Genomic DNA, 16,607 nt, shown 5'->3' on the forward strand with positions numbered 1-16,607 from the left:
CCACGAATTTACCTAATCCTTTCACTCCTCGTAATAGAAAATGAGTCTCTAACATCTAACTTATAGAATGATCTTGTGCGGGTTCCCTATCGTGATATCTCATCCGTACGATCCGCGAATCAAATAATGAGGCACGATTGATCTCGCAATTGGCTTTAGCTAGAATAAGCCGCCGCAATGCTGTTTATAACATTTTGTGCCAGACTCATACAGCGAATGCTCGATTCGACCCGGGGTACAGGTCTGGGTTAGATTGGTCGTCGACGAGACAGGAGACTCGTCCTCTTCACATTTCTTACTCGGAAGTTTAAACCTAACGACGACCAAGAGATCCAAGAGATACGATACTACTCTATCGAACCCTTGGCTACCACGGTTCCCCATGTTCTAGGTAGATATTTTAAGCTCATGGAGCAAGTAGTTCGTAAATTTGGGTCAACCACAGAGCGAGACGACGAGGTCTTAAAACGCCAGAGACTCCCCTCGTCCTATCACTTTGTTACACATCACGGGTAGGTGTTTTCTCTCATTCATTCATTTCTCTCAGTCTTGAGCTTTCCTTCTCTAGGGCTCGGCTAGCCATTCCTTTCCCCTTTTTTTTCGTCACTCCTTTTCAGGATATATACACCGGTTTGTTTTCAATATGCTGTTTAGAAGAAAAGATGCTTTGGCCGTCGCCCTCTTTCTGCTTGCGGATAGAGCAGCGGCACGACGGCAATTCCCGCGATATATCACATTCGTGAACTCAACCACAACCGTAGCTGCCCCGAGCACAATCACTACGTCTGTATTCGACTCGTCCACCTCTGCTTCTGAGACTAGCAGTAGTATTATTACCTCTTCTCCCGAGGTCAGCAGTAGTATTACTACCTCTGAGTCTCTTACTTCGGACACTCCGACAATAAGTGGTACGAACCTTTCGAAGACTAACGAGGTGAATTAAGCTAACAGGGAGACTAGAATCGACTTTGACAGAAAGCGATATCATTAGCAGCACTTCGTCAGTAGACATTGCCACATCAACTGTGACAATCAGCAGTAGTTCATCGACAGGTGCTACTACTTCAACTGTTACAGTCAGTAGCACTTCATCAACAGACATTATTACCAGTACTTCATCAACAGACATTATTACCAGTACTTCGTCTACGGATGTTGTTAGTAGTACGTCGTCGACAGACATTACCAGCTCCGTGTTGGCAGCCAACAGCACTACGTCAACCGACGTTGCTGGCCCGACCATCACGTCTCCGCCGCTCCTAAATACAACTGCTCCGTTCCCTACGTTCGGAAATGCCACATTCAATGGAACTGTCCCCTTGACGACGCTGACGGTCAGCGTGACTTCCGTCTCGACGATCATCTCATGCGCATCTACGGTCACTAACTGCCCGGCTGCCACCGATACCGCAGGCCTTACTTCGCTCCCACCAGACGCCTACTCGACTGTCCTTATAACGAGCGTCATCGGTGTGACTACCACTGTCTGCCCGGTCACCGAAGCCCCATCAATCTCATCGTCTATCATGGAGTCTTTTACCGCAACTCCCCCCGCTGGCCCTACCGACTCTGTTGTTACCGTCACTGAGACGGGATCTAAGCCTTCTGGAAGCGGTGATAATGGCGGTGATGTCCCCAGCGTCACTACCACTACAGATGGCGCTTCGCCCACAAATGGTGGCGGCAACGGTAATGGTAATGGTAACGGTAGCGACAAAGGTGGTAACAAGCCTTCCGTCATTACCGTGACTGTCTCTGATAGCACCGGTATCGTTACCAAGACTGTAAGTTTTAGATTACCCTAGGCTTCTCGAGCAGTTACTAATATTACATTCCCAGGTGACTAACTCTGCCTCATCTGAGACCCCTATTGAGACGGTTATCACTACTACTTTGAACATTGGCTCCTCGTCCTCAGCTGTCATTCGTACCGTAACAGTCTCGAACCCTAGAGAGAAGTCTTCTGCTACTCAGCCGCCTGTCGTGACAATCACCGTCGGCAATGGGGACGGAAAGGGTGAGGGTGGTACCAAGACTAAGACTATCACCCCTCCGACCGTTACTGTCTCGGGCCCCGCCCAATCAGTTGTTACTAAGACCGTCGGTGGTGGTGATGTTAAGACAACCGTCATTACCGTTTCCGCACCAGCACCCTCGGTTGTCACTAAGACTGTTGGCGGAGGTGGTGATACTACTGTCACGGTCTCAGCACCTGGTGAGTCCGTGGTTACCAAGACCGTCGGCGGTGGCGGCGAGTCGACCGTTACGAAGACTGTTGGCGGTGGAGAGGGTATCACAACCATCGTCCAGTCTACTGTTACGGTCTCCGCGCCGTCGGTTGTCACCAAGACTAAAACCATCAAGCCATCCACCGTCACCGTTACTGATTCGGTACCATCAACGGTCACTAAGACGGTCGGCGGGGGTGAAACTACCGTCACCAAGACTATTGGTGGAGGTGGCAGCACCACAACTGTCTTCGAAACCGTAGGCGGTGGTGCTACGTCTACCATCATCAGTGTAGTCACCTCTACAGTGACCTCCACACCTGAGGGATTGTGTGCATGCACAACTGCCAACCTTAAGTTCTAAACGAACTAAGAGGCAGTGACGCAGGCGCCACATTTTCTGCGGGACAGTGTCCAGACACTTCATTTCTAGGCCCATAGACTAGATTGTCTTATGGCCATTTCTTCTATATCAGCGATATTATTCTTCAGGTGTATATATTCTAAGAGCAAGTCCTCCGATTCATTTCTCTATTGGGCGCTCGGGAGCGTCTTTTTCTCCCCTCAAATAAGAGAAGCAAGATAGCCAGGCTTGTCCGCCTGGCATGGGATGAGGGAAACACGCGAACACGTTGTACATATACGATTACAGAGAAATTGGGGGGTAAAAAAACACCACAAGAGGCCTGGGACTCTACTTTGGGCGGGATACCCGGGCCACGGGATGGCCATTTGCAATACATGAACAGACTAGCTCTCCAAAAGTTCAATACAGATTTTCTGCCAAATCTTTCGAATATTCGTGATCATTTCTGACTAACTCTTATAGACTACAATAAAATGCTGAAGTTCCTGCCGGTACCCGGTTACGATATGCCGAGAGAGCTAGGTGGGTAGCATTTCATGCTCGTATAGACCCTGCATGATGCATTATCATACTATGCAAGAAACTGGAACCCGGCGGAAGCACATATCCGGCATAACAGGTAATTTATTTACGGCTACCGGCAGGGTTACATCAAGTCTGCGCGGGATATATATATTAGGTACTCAAGGTTTTATAGAATGCTGCGAAGGTGGTCACAGGGAGTAGAAAAGCGCGGTACCGAATTTTTGTTTCTTGGAAGTTGGGAGTGGTGATTGCGAGGTAATAAGAAACCAAGGAATTGCCAAGTCAACAGGATCTGGTGTAAAAGTCAACTGAGCACCCATCAATGCGCACGGAGAAAACTTGTGAAGGAGCTGCTTGTGCGAAAATATTTGATAAGTTTATGCTGGGTGGATGGTGAGCTCAACGTAGTCCTTGAAGCTAGATCTTACTCTAGGGGATATCGGCAGTAAGTTAAATAGTCTATTAGAGGGGTTTAGAAAGCAGACCTACTACCTAAGATAATAATAATAGCCTCTTAAACTCATAGGTGAGTACACCAAAGTAAGGTGAGTCCCAACTGTACGAAATCTTACATAGATTAGACGAACTATGTTCAAAAATCGAGCTCGGTATCCTCAAGTTCAAGCACACCTGCTCCGGATACCATGTAGTCTTCTGCAACGTCGTCCGAAACCCAACCAAGTCAACACTCGCAGCAGTACTTCCCGACTCTGTATCAACCAAGTTGAAAACAATCTCCTCGAGCGCACTGAACTCGTACACGGCTCTATCCGTCAAAGCCCAAGTCAGACAGCTACCCTGCGGCCAGAACAAGAGCGCCTCCATCTGAGCAAGCTGCTCCGGCATTGCGAGCCGAGCTACCGCCCGCCACGCCGTTCTCGAGCCAGTGCTCAGGCCGGACGGATACAGCCGCATTGACACGTAAATTCCCCCGGTATCGTCGGTTGGAGAGGTAAGATAGCGAAGCCAATGTCCACGCACGTCCTCGCCGCGAACCGTCCAATGCGCAACACCAAGGCCCGGCCCATCATCATCAACAGCTAGCGTAATACTAGAGTCTCTCTGCTCGTCCCGGTAGGTACCCGCGAACCGAGCCAAAGCATCTTCCTTGCCAGCGTCTTCGATAGCCGGGAGTAATAGTTGCGTCACAAGCGAGCTTATGATCTGTGTAGTTCCAGGGCCGGCCCGAGACCCGGTAATAAGCACGCTTACGACGAGGTCGTAGTCTGGAATCAGACTGAACATCGCATGGTGCGAGCCGAGGTCGCCTGCCTTGCTATATACGTCGATCAGACGTTGGTCTGAGGTAAGCTTGTCGCCGCGCGCGATCTCCCATGGTGTGCCGATGAAGAGGCCCGATGAGGAGGTGAATGTCGCGGGTTTCAGCTACTGGCGGGTTTGCGATGGTGAGAGAAGCTTGTAAGTTAGTATTGCTTCGCCAAAGGCGATGAGGTCCTCCGTGCTCGAGTAGAATCCCCCAGCCCTGTTTCCTTTAGTCAATAACCAGTCAAATGCACAACATCACACATATACACTTACGGATCGTCGATTCCCAGAATATCGTCCCATGTCGTATAATTTGGGAAAATAGCACCGAGCTTGTCGTCCGTCTTCGCCAACGAGGTCCTTGTCATGCCAACAGGATCTAAGATGTTCTTCTAGACGAAGTCGTTGAAAGGCAGCCCGGATACCGACTCGATGACCAAGCTGAGCAAGTAGAAAGCCGTATTTGAATACATAGGGGTGGTATATGGTGCAAAAGTAGGATCCCGCTTCCCAAAGTTTTCCCAGAAATCTAGTGCGCACGTATGAGAGCAGTTACCTAGGGGTAAGGCGGGTTATACCGTCTACTGACCTTCTTTATTACAAGGGGCAACGCCTTGGAAACCACGGCAGCCAAGAGTTTCACGAGCTTGAGGAAGTCCAAGCTTTGTCCAGTCGGCCTCGAGGCTTGTCATGTCGGTTACAACTTGACCGATATATTAGCTAAGAGAGTGAGTGCAGTTCTTCACATGAGATTCTTACGGTCCGGTCCAATTCCACTCATGTGTGATGCTAGAGCTCGAAGCGTAATATCTTCCCAATCAACAGTAGCGAGCTGATCTTGCGTGCTTCTTTCTCGCTTCTCAAGCTCCTTGAGTCGTGGTAGGTACTTGGTGATAGGGTCTTCCATTCGGACACCCTCGGTCTTGAGAGCCGCCAGCACCGTAAACAGCTTGGACACACTTCCAACTCGATAGACGGTCGAGGCATTTGTTTGCTTCGTTCCTCGCGGATCTAGATCCGGCGACTGGTAGTGTATATCGACCAAGGGTGTTGCTTCGTGAATAGACTTTACGCCGATGGACACTGTCGTGCCGTCAAAGAGTGCCACAGCGTACTAGTCTAGGGTCCCCTTCAGTACTGCCAATACTTGCTGGACTACCGGGTTGGAGCTCGGACTCGTCGGCGCCGGGAGGACCGGTCCCAGAGGCGGACAGTAGCCATTTTTAGCCGCGAGGACATCGCGAGCCAGCACCGCCAATAAAGGGGATACTCTTAAGAGTCGCATGGTGTATCCGGACTCCGGTGTCTGTACCTAATTGCAGGTAGTTACATAGGTAAGGAAGATATATAAGTGCCTCAAGCCCAAAACTTGTGCCTAAAGAGGAGAGATTCCATCAACTACGTGGAGAATCAAAGAGCGAACATTGCGTATTCGTAATTTATTCTCCGAGAAGACACGGATCCGGAGCTGAGCCATGAATACAACGTACGACAAGCTTGGAGTAGGATGAAGCTCTAGCCAATTGATAGCTTTGCTTCTACTAAAGTGCCACTAAGCTACATTCCTACGTTGGGTCTCGCTGGGAATATGACGAATGGGAGTGTAATGGGAGTTTTGCGCGAGTCTTTACTTAGGTAGCTATGTAAGGAATGGTAGAGTCAGCTTTAGCTAAGTAGTATGCTCCAGCTTGTTACTCCTTCGGACATAAACGTCCAGATCGTACTACAGATTTTAGGCACTTATATTCTTCTTAGTTGCTAAATTTGATGAAGGAATGTTCTCACCTATTCGTAGCCTGTTCATCCGAGAACCGAGAGGTACGAATTCGGCATGGCCTTGGGTAGCGGTCTTGACGACGAAAGCGAATCCAGTGAGAACGAAGCTCAGCTTTTTCTAGTGATCAACAGGGGTTGCTTACCGCCCAGTCGACCCGTTCGCAAGGTAGCAATAAGGTAAACGATCAATTCTAGAACCATTTTGTAGATCGAGTTCTTCGGCTTTGAAATAGGACCCAACTATTTTATGAACTTATAAAAATATACACGCTTATAGTTTACGGTTCTTTAATGAATAAAAATCGATCTTCATAAGGGGTATCTCAATATTTTATTTGATTCAATTCTGCTTGCAGATATAATCGTAACAGCCATCAGACATGCCAAAGCGTCCTCCAAGACCGACCCTGCCGTCCTTAAAGTACAGTACAAATACAATCCAAATGAATGAGGTCCACATCTCATCCGTGTTCAAAAACTGCGGACTCCGTCTAGTGGCCGAAACCCCGAGTTCCATAGAATATGTCTCCGGTTATGTGAATGCTGCTGCTTAAACTTGGAAGATATTCGGGGTCTAAACAGACAACCTTCCGATTCCGTTCCATCGAATGGCGGTTTAAATGAGGGATATGTGAGTTGTAGTTCCGTCTCTTCCTCCTTCTGAGTAATCGCATTCATGTCCTCGGAGAAATAATTCAAATTTCTCTGATCTTTCCGATCCATATAACGCTCTGCGGTAGCTTTACAGACAGAATTCTTGGAAGCACACTTCGGCCTCCCGCCATTCCATCACTGCGCATTGGAGGAGGTTTTCTTCGGTACATTGGTCCTCTTGGCGTTTGGTTTTCCTCGGTGTTCCTTGTACGCCAGCGCATACTTGCTTGAAACATATCGTGCTCTCGAGCCCCGTATCGGCAACACATGCTCTTATCTTGTCCATAGAGCAGTCGTTGCTTGTGGTACTCCGAATTGTGTTGATTGTGTTTGCTTCGGCTTCGAGAGGTAAAGCCACGACAAGTGAGGCGCTTACGGCGAGAATCGTAGCGACGTTAGGGAGGGCGAAGAACTTCATGATGGCGATGTGACGGTGTATTCTCACTCTAAGTTGTTTAAATGAGTGGATCTTGACGAAGAGTGGCTCAATGAGAGAAATATCAAGTATCGTGATAGTAAACGAGAGTGTTTTGCGAGATCTTCAATAGATGCGCGGTTGAGGATCTACATATAGCTAGAAGTGATCTTCCCAGTTTTTTTCATTTATACAAGGAACATGATCGATAATCAGAGGAAACATCTTAAGGAGACTGGGAGACCAGACAGGGGTATGAGATCGTGAAGCAAAAGAGTCTCATATCGGCCAGTCATAGCGTGGATCTGAAACCAAGTTCCTTGTGTGAATCAGTGCGCCAAGGCGATGCGATACAATATCAGAACCCCTGCAACAAGACCTCACATCAGACCAAAACGAACTTACGTATTTCTCGAAACGCTTTCGTATACTATTATCAAAGTTCACCTGAATGGCTTATTATATCGTTGCAGAAGACTACATGATGCAAATCCTCATCCATACGCATTCGAATAAAATCACATGTAGTCAACTTCATATCGACAGCCTTAGTTTTATGTTTCTACGCTGAAACGCCATCGCGGCCTCAACCCCAGATCCAATGTTACTCCACCAGCGTTCATTCGATTAAGAAACAGAAAAGATAACGAAGCCTGCGTCCCTGTCCGTCAGAGGATCTGCAGCCAGGTTAACAAAGCTCGGCCTTGTCGCAACTAACGCACCCAGCTCGGTGGTATTATCCATGTCTCCACGTCGCGGGTCTCCCCCGATGTAGTCAGCACTTACGACATCGCGTATATCGCGCTGGGGCCGACTTTGTTAGAATATTGCCTACGTTCGTCTGATCCGGTGGCCTGCTTAACCAAGGTAAAGCTCTAGCCTAGTGGAGACGACTTGTTTTTATTCTTCTATCGTTCGTTTCGTCGTTCGACGGATAACCCGCACGGACGTTACTTATCCACATCCACACGTGGGCATTACGAACTCTTCCGGGACCTAGGACCATTACCAAATTAAGGGTTCCGAGACTAGTTTATTGAGGCTTGACGTTTCCATTTACAAGTCCTATTACCTAACTTAATATCCAGGGACGGTACGAAGCGAATGAGATAATCTCAGCACTAGTAAATACGCATTCACACGGGGAACTGAGTGACCCGACCTATGCCCCACTCCCCACCCTACCTGTGCAGGGGCAGTTTGTGTGAGAGACCTGACATGACCTGACCTGTGTAAAAGTTCAGTAGACCTATGGAATAAAGTTCATCTTACCTATGGACCAACTTAGCCATTTATAATCTAATTGATCAGTACTCACTAAATACTCACTAAATATTCACTTTCTTATAGACCAACTTAGCCATTGATCAGTACTTACTGAGTACTTAGTGAGTACTCACTCTACCGATATTATTTTATTTTTTTACAGCGGCTATTATAGTATTTATTTTGCTATACAGCAATTACGCCTTATATATAAATATACCTTATAAAAATTCGCTAAATGGTAGGGGTTTATGGTAGGGGTCCATAGGTAAAATGAATTTTATTCCATAGGTCTACTGAACTTTTACACAGGTTAGGTCATGTCAGGTCTCTCACACAAGCTGCCCCTGCACAGGTTAGGTGAGGTCAGGTGGGGAGCGGGGCATAGGTCGGGTCACTCATGCTCCCCATTCACACAAGTATTATCTTTATATATATCCACTAGGAAGTAGAATACGGAATATAAGATTGCTGTCGTAATTCGGTTACTGAATTCACCAACGTTATTACTTCGTAGTCTCAGAGATCTTTCACATTTACCTATCATTCGTTAGCTATTCAATAATTTAATAGCTAACCGCTTTTCCTACCACTCAAGATTTTGTCTACGAAATATCTGGCATAGAAATGTTAAAAGGTTATGTTCTCTTATGTAAGATCATAGGTATGGAAAACAGGATCAGATGGTAGAATGGATCTATATCTTATCGGAAATCCCATACACTAGGTAAAAGTGAAAGGATATCGACACGCGTATCATTACTGTTTCTACCGTAGGATGGTCGAAAATGACATTCGTCAGCTGTGAGGCTGTAACTGCAAGTGGACCGAAACCATTGAGTAGTCCAGGCTACAGTTTCAAACAATGGAATCATCAACGTAAGAGTACCTTGATCATCCTAGCTATCAGAGAGCACAGCCGAGATGCTTTTCATTCAGTTTACTTCAGTTGTAAGAGTTTAAGCAAATTAACGGCCATCAATTCTCGTCTCTGGAACCGGATTTTAGGTGTGGACCCCGGCATAGCTGTTATCTCCGGCGTCTTGCCATTCCGAGTAATATGTTAGACCCGGCCACGTAGCTAACCCCTATTATTTCCTATCCCAACATATAGAGGCGGCGCGACTCGACACGATGTAAATATTCCATATAGTCCACAAAAAAAATTTTCGTGAAGAAATAAACCGGATTCAATATGCCATCTCCGTCACCTATACTCGTCTACGTCATCGGGGCCGGAAGTGTGTTTCTTGGCATTCACTGCTTCTTAACGCCCGGAAGTAGAATACCGCCGCTTCGGCTTACCGCTAGAACCCCGCGCACCGGCGAAAACACAACACGGGTGATGAGGAGTACGCATCCCCAGTACTTCATTTAAAGGGCATCCGCGAAACCACATACGGTTTAGCATTAGGAGCTTTGCAATATCACGGATACGACGACGCTGTCACGATCATGACGGGCGTCATGTCTCTTGCGGGATTGGGCGACGGTATCGTAGTCTGGCTTTACGGCGGAGATGAAGCTAGGGGGGAGGCCTTCGGTCATTGGGGCGCTTTTGCTACTCTGGCCGGATGGTCTCTATGGAGGACATACGGAGACGTCCGCGGACAGTGAGCGAAATTCCGGCAAGCTGGTGTTGAGAACCGGTTATAACCGATGGGCTGTGACGAATAGAAGACATTATGTCGCCGTCACGTATCTTAACCCACCCGGGATGCGACGCGGTGACGACAATTGGAGAGGATGCTATTTGCTACCTACACATCACCTCTAAAAGGTCAGAATATCTATACGGGTTGTGCTACATGGGAGAAGTCCCCATCAGGGAAATATAGTAACTCCGAGACATGGCCGAAAAGATATCGTCGGTATCAATGAGATTGCTAATGACATCGGATGTGACGGAAGTCGCTCGGACCCGATGCTGTGGGACAACTCGAAGACATACCCCGCGATGCTTAATGCTGCTATCCATAAAGTCGTAACACTTAAGATTTGATTGCTGAGGCTAAGGACTATGGTCCTTTGATGTGATAGGACCCCACGAAAGGTAGTATACGTCAATAATTGAGATTTGCTGTCCGCTCGGGAACTAAGTCATGTAAGACGTTCCAATTTCGAGGAGAGGTTAAAGACAAATCCAGAATTTTGGTAGCGATGAAAGCCGGAAGCGGCTTAGCGAGGATCTTCAAAGGCAAGGGGATGTATGGTGGACGGTTAGGACATTTGTGCCAAAATCGAAAAAGTCGGTGGCACTATGTCTAATACGGTATAGTAGCGCTAGGGGTATAGTATAAACTCTACTATTTGCCCTGTGTACACAATTTACAAGGTAATACATACATTTTGTTTATTTTATATTATAATAACTTAATAAATATTTATTTAAATCTTTTGTAAAAAGCATTATTATTTTAATTGAAAAATAATAAAAATTACGGTTTAAATTATATGTAATTTAAATTAAAATTGGTAAAAATATTAAAAAATTATGTATTTTTATATAAATAATTATATAGGCTTTATTATCCGGGCCATTTTTATTATTAATTTTTAATATTAACCAATTAATTGTTAATTTAATCTTTAATTGTTTTATACATATAACATAACATATTTAAATAATTTTACAAAAATAATAATATAAACGTTATAATTAATATCATTTTATAACTTTAATTAATGCGAAAGTAATGGATTAAACTATATGTTTATACGATATGTATTAAATATTATATTATTATTAAAGTATTTAAAGTTTATTTAAAATGACTTTATTAATTAAAGTGTTTTTAAAAAATATTACATGTTTATTTTTTTAAATAAAAGTTATTTAATTTTATTATAAAACAATAGTTAAAAAGCCGATTTAAATGTAATTTAAATTATTGTTTTTACATTAATTAAAGTTATAAAATAATATTAATTATAACGTTTATATTATTGTTTTTATAAAATTATTTAAATGTATTATATATATAAAATAATTAAAAATTTAAATTAACAATTAAATCTTTTAATTTAATTGGCCGAATTATGCTTATTTAATAAATAATAATGAAAAAATTATATATTTTACTTTATATATACCCTGCATAATATACTGTGCACCTGCTATATTACCCTTTTTGGAAAGCCCCGACCTATTTTCTTGATTTTGGCACAAATGTCCTAACCGTCCACCATAAGATGGGAGAAGCTTGGGGGTATTGCGGGGAATTTTATGGAGTCATCTGGGGTAGCATGGTTGAAGAGTTAATTGAGATTGGAGATTGTATGAAGAGAGCATACAACTTGCATGAGTCCCGTCATGGGATCTAAGGGAGCAGTCTGAACAAAGGACCTCGATGGTATGATACACATGGTTATCGGTATATAGATTGGAGCTCTACGTAATAATTTCGTCAAGGTCCTCCCTACCAGACTTAAGTTGTGACAGGTCTCGTTACAGCATTAAGATCTGTGCTACTTGGATTCGTACAACATTTCCATTAGGCATTTAGGACCGCAGCCTTTAGCAATGAAGTTGCTCTGGAGTCTTGTTGCTGTCGTCCCGGTGCTTACCACTAAGCACCTCGCAGCCGGCGCGGAGGACAGGACGCAGCATGTAAATCTCTTCATTGGCACCGAGGGCCCAGACCCAGGCACATCCTATAATTCTGGCAATGTATTTCCCGGAGCCAGTCTGCCTTTTGGCGCTGTTAAAGTTGGGATTGACACTGCCGAGTATGTATTCTTGTATCGTGAGGAGACCTTGGCGTCGACCTTTTGCTAATGCCGAATTAGGTTGAATGTCTCATGTACGTTTACCTCCAATAGTGACATTTGGGAGATATACGCAGAACGAGATGGGCAAGAGAAAACCCTCTATAATACATAAATTGGCTTCTCAGCTTGTAATTCATTGATTTCTCACTTTGATTCCTTCAGTTACCGCGAACGGCGGCTATACTCCAGACTCAAATGTCACCGCCATCACGATGTTACACGAGAGCGGCACAGGTGGAGCACCAACCTACGGACTTATACCTCAAATGCCCCTTACGAGCCTTGACGGTGTGAATATACTAGATAATATGACCTATATGCAACCGCGAGTTTCCCCAGACGTAGCTGAGGTCGGATACTATAAGACCCAACTGCAGAACGGTGTCACTTCTGAGATGAGTGCTGCTATGCACGCTGGAATAATTAGATACACATACCCTAACAATTCAGATGGACGCTATATTCTGGTCGACATTAGTCATTATCTCCCCAGCACTGGAGACAAAGGACAGTTCTATAGCAATGGGAAAATCGACCGTAGCGATGACGGTACTTCTTATTCGGGTTATGGTGTATATCGAGGGGGTTGGTCTACTGGTCAGTTACTGCGAAATCATTTATACCTGATATGCTAACAAGCTTTAGGGGGTGATTACCGAGTATACTTCTGTGCTCGATTCGACTCTACCCCATCACAGTCTCAACTCTTCTCGGGTAAAGCAACAGACCCATACTGGCCCAGCACAAAGAATGCCACAGCAACTTTCACCAATGACACTAGTATCGACGGTGGAATCGTAGGATACCAATATGCAGACCGGGTAGGGGCCCTGTTCGAGTTTCCCCCAAACGTCACAACAGTTAATTCCAAAGTTGGCGTATCTTGGGTCTCGACAGACAAGGCGTGTCAATTCCTCGACGAAATCCCGCATTGGAATTTAGAGCATGTTCGAGATGCCGCGAAAGACCAGTGGAACTCGGACGTCTTCTCGAAGATCGACGTCACATCGATGAACCACACCCAGTTGGAAATGTTTTACACGGCTATGTACCATGCCCACCTACTTCCTTCGAACAGAACCGGAGACAATCCATACTGGGAATCAAATGAACCATATTATGATGATTTCTATACTATCTGGGACACATTCAGATGCCTCCACTCCCTCTACGTGTTAATTCAACCGAAGACACAAATTGAGATCGTTAAAGCTCTAATAGACATCTGGCGGTTCGAAGGGTTTATGCCGGACGGGAGAAGTCACAACTTCAACGGACGAGTACAAGGCGGTTCTAACGCCGATAATGTGCTGGCCGACTCTTATGTGAAGGGCCTTCGAGGCGGTATTAATTGGACAGATGGTTATGCGGCCATGAAGAGTGACGCAGATGACTTGCCCTTCAATAATTTCGACCCAGAGGATTTGACAGGTAGTACGAAGGAAGGCCGGGGCGCACTTCGAGACTGGAGGCAATACGGTTATGTTAGCCCGAACTTTGGACGATCTCTGAGTAAGACTGTCGAGTACTCATTAAACGACTTCTCGGTATATCAAGTTGCCAAGGGAGAAGCGCCGGACGACGCTACGAAATATCTCAATGCTTCTGCGTAAGTTACTGCTGCTGCTAGGGAGAGTTAGTAAAAGCTGCTAATCTGATTAATAGGGGTTGGCAAAGAACATGGGCCTCGGACGTAACGTCGCTGAATTTCACCGGTTTCTTAGCGCCCACGTGGCCGAATGGCAGCTATCAGGATTACGATCCAATATCATGCGGTGCCTGCGAATGGAGTAGTATAACCTACGAGGGTGTTCCGTAAGTAACCCTACGCATCTCCTAATAAAGCCATATATATACTAATTTCATCGTTCAAAGGTGGGAATATAGCTGGACCGTCCCATTTGACATGGAGTCATTGATCTCTCGGATGGGGGGCCCAACGAAAGCGGAGTCAAGACTAGACACCATGTTTATACCGGGTCTTGCAGGGTCTAATGTAGGCGGGAATGGCGCCGGCACGACTATCTATAACCCAGGTAATGAGCCCAGCTTCATGACGCCGTTCTTGTATAACTACTTTCCAAAGCGGCAGCATAAATCAGTTCAGCGATCACGGGAGGTAGTAGATGAATTCTACAATACGGGGCCCTCTGGGATCCCTGGGAACGATGATGCCGGCGCGATGAGCAGCTGGTTAATCTGGAATTTGATCGGTCTCTACCCGGTTGTCACGCAACCGGTGTATCTAATCCTTTCCCCACGATTCGAGAATATCACCGTGAGCGTTGGGGAGTCTGGCGCTGTTTTAAGCATCGGAGCTACAGGGTTAGACGAGGGGCCGTATATACAGAGCTTGAAAGTCAACGGACAGTCGTGGAACCAAAGTTGGGTCAGCCATGATGATATAGTCCGGCCTAACGGAGAGGACAGCTTTCTGGAATTTAAGCTTGGTGCCGAGAGGACTGCGTGGGACTCTGGCGATGTACCACCCAGTCCTGGTCATTATGAAATTTGACATGTCAACGCACACGGGGATGAACTTGGTGAGAGAAATTATCACACTCAAGACTTGCAACAGTTATATATCCCTGTAAAATAGGCATAACATATCGTCCTAGTCACCTGCATGTAACACAGTTACATGAAATAATTCCTATCTTATTTAGAATATAGGAAATGGGTAGCTTAGGTTAGTTCAAATGTAGTGATAATACACTTCGGCTCCTGCAATAGCATTCCCAAGTAAGCAGCAATCCCTCCTATCCCAAACACAGCATGGAGAAATCCTATTCGCTTCTTATCCCCATCAACGAGACGAAAGCATTTTCCGGGGAGCCGACCCGCCCTTCCTCCTACCCTCGGGCTTCTCCTGTTTATAAACACCTCCTTCTTTAGCCGCAATGTGTTGGATTTCAGAGAAACCTAAAGTACCGATGTAGAATGAAGTGAGTAGAGACTGAGCCGAGTAGAAGGTGACTCGAACGGTCTCAACTTTACCGTCTCTATGCTCACCCAGGATCACCGTTTCATCCTGCGCGGATCGCTCGTCTAGGATAGCGAAGTATGTAGCCCCATTCAGTTGACGAGATATATCTTCTATAGACTGTCCTAAAAATGGGGAGGTAAATGGTTGCAATGGTGGCTTTGATGCCCCAGAGGGCACGTCATCTGCCATTGTAATAATGGCGAGACAAGGATCGCTATTTGGGGCCAAGTCATTGCTTCCAGCAAGTGCATCGCGAAGGAACTTTTCTACTACCTTTCCACCCGCGTGACATCAGTAGGTATGGTTCAGCTTGAGATAGTATTAATGCTCACTGGAATTGGCATCTCGGCAGTGCAGTAAACTGAGAAGACAGGCATGACTAGCCGCAGATTAACAATGTTACATAAGGATCTTGACGTATATCAAGCTTCGTCGGCGCTAGGAGTGGGCAAACTGGGTAGGTAAATTATAAAGATTTTTATTAATAGGTACCAGATGATTGGAGCCTATTTAAGAGCATCGCTTAAACAAAAAGAGGGCCTTAACACCTTTCATTATAATGAGCAAGCTAAGTATTTTTTAAAATTACTTAAATGGTTTTAAATAAAGTATTTACTTTTTTAAAGTCTTGATTTTTTATATAAATAAACCACGTTTATTTTTTTTTATATTAATTAAATATTAAACAATATAAAAATTAAATAAATATTATTTTAAAAATAAAACTTTTTTATTATAATTTAAAAATTATAACTTTATTATAATTTTAAATTTAATATATATATATATATATAAAATAATATATTAAATTATATAATATATATAAAAATAAAAAATTTATATAATTATACTTTATAATTATATTATTTTACAATAATTATATATAAATTTTAATATAAAAAAAACATTTTTTTATATTTTTTAATATTTCCGGTAATTTTTTTAAAAAACGTTTAATAATAAATTATTATTTATAATAAATAACCATTTTATATATAATTATATAATTTAATTAATATATTTATTTTAATTTATAACACGTAATTTAATTAATTTATTAAAATTACGTTATAATATAATTAAATTAAAAAAAGTAATAAACATTAAATTATTTAACCGTTTTATATATAATATTACAATATAAATAAAGTTAATAATAAATTTTTTTTTTAAAAATATTTAATATAATTTAATTATAAATAATTTTTTAAACTTTATATGTAAGTATAACAAGGTATTTGTACGGATTAAATAATAAAAAAAAATAACGTAATAAAAAAAAAAAAAAAGGAAAAAACCAATACGAAATAAAACTATTATAATAACTGTTATTATATTAATTAATTAATTAAT

At 43.9% G+C, this 16,607-nt stretch overlaps 7 protein-coding genes across 7 annotated transcripts; 3 read left to right on the forward strand and 4 right to left on the reverse strand.

Annotated features, from left to right (window-relative positions):
• The first annotated feature begins 486 nt into the window (after window positions 1-486).
• On the forward strand, window positions 487-1,888 carry F4817DRAFT_295644 (uncharacterized protein). Its single transcript, XM_049299738.1, has 3 exons — window positions 487-512; window positions 569-908; window positions 961-1,888. The coding sequence occupies exons 2-3, from the start codon at window positions 644-646 to the stop codon at window positions 1,803-1,805; spliced, it is 1,110 nt and encodes a 369-aa protein (XP_049154189.1). The 5' UTR covers window positions 487-512; window positions 569-643; the 3' UTR covers window positions 1,806-1,888.
• F4817DRAFT_295618 (uncharacterized protein) lies at window positions 1,668-2,624 on the reverse strand. The gene has a single exon (XM_049299737.1). The coding sequence runs from the start codon at window positions 2,514-2,516 to the stop codon at window positions 1,971-1,973; it is 546 nt and encodes a 181-aa protein (XP_049154190.1). The 5' UTR covers window positions 2,517-2,624; the 3' UTR covers window positions 1,668-1,970.
• A 920-nt stretch (window positions 2,625-3,544) lies between these two features.
• On the reverse strand, window positions 3,545-5,671 carry F4817DRAFT_362252 (beta-lactamase/transpeptidase-like protein; the record flags this gene model as incomplete). The annotated part of the gene is made up of 9 exons (XM_049306509.1): window positions 3,545-3,579; window positions 3,610-3,612; window positions 3,822-4,396; window positions 4,511-4,603; window positions 4,660-4,778; window positions 4,812-4,915; window positions 4,976-5,089; window positions 5,146-5,500; window positions 5,534-5,671. 9 exons carry the CDS (start codon window positions 5,669-5,671, stop codon window positions 3,545-3,547), a joined length of 1,536 nt encoding a protein of 511 aa, XP_049154191.1.
• Window positions 5,672-6,904: 1,233 nt separating this feature from the next.
• On the reverse strand, window positions 6,905-7,234 carry F4817DRAFT_320794 (uncharacterized protein; the record flags this gene model as incomplete). The annotated part of the gene is made up of 1 exon (XM_049301222.1): window positions 6,905-7,234. The coding sequence occupies one exon, from the start codon at window positions 7,232-7,234 to the stop codon at window positions 6,905-6,907; it is 330 nt and encodes a 109-aa protein (XP_049154192.1).
• A 2,458-nt stretch (window positions 7,235-9,692) lies between these two features.
• Window positions 9,693-10,114, forward strand: F4817DRAFT_320795 (uncharacterized protein; the record flags this gene model as incomplete). The annotated part of the gene is made up of 2 exons (XM_049301223.1): window positions 9,693-9,849; window positions 9,906-10,114. 2 exons carry the CDS (start codon window positions 9,693-9,695, stop codon window positions 10,112-10,114), a joined length of 366 nt encoding a protein of 121 aa, XP_049154193.1.
• A 1,577-nt stretch (window positions 10,115-11,691) lies between these two features.
• Window positions 11,692-14,909, forward strand: F4817DRAFT_352894 (glycoside hydrolase family 92 protein). Its single transcript, XM_049305280.1, has 6 exons — window positions 11,692-12,226; window positions 12,287-12,300; window positions 12,431-12,865; window positions 12,914-13,877; window positions 13,934-14,083; window positions 14,144-14,909. The coding sequence occupies exons 1-6, from the start codon at window positions 12,021-12,023 to the stop codon at window positions 14,781-14,783; spliced, it is 2,409 nt and encodes an 802-aa protein (XP_049154194.1). The 5' UTR covers window positions 11,692-12,020; the 3' UTR covers window positions 14,784-14,909.
• On the reverse strand, window positions 14,910-15,807 carry F4817DRAFT_352896 (uncharacterized protein). The gene is made up of 2 exons (XM_049305281.1): window positions 15,587-15,807; window positions 14,910-15,527 (listed from the first exon to the last, which is right to left on the reverse strand). Exons 1-2 carry the CDS (start codon window positions 15,629-15,631, stop codon window positions 15,075-15,077), a joined length of 498 nt encoding a protein of 165 aa, XP_049154195.1. The 5' UTR covers window positions 15,632-15,807; the 3' UTR covers window positions 14,910-15,074.
• Between the last annotated feature and the right edge of the window lie 800 nt (window positions 15,808-16,607).

The sequence above is a fragment of the Daldinia loculata genome (genome assembly GCF_022478755.1).
Source record: "Daldinia loculata strain CBS 113971 unplaced genomic scaffold F4817scaffold_88, whole genome shotgun sequence".
In the NCBI taxonomy this organism is placed as follows: domain Eukaryota; kingdom Fungi; phylum Ascomycota; class Sordariomycetes; order Xylariales; family Hypoxylaceae; genus Daldinia; species Daldinia loculata.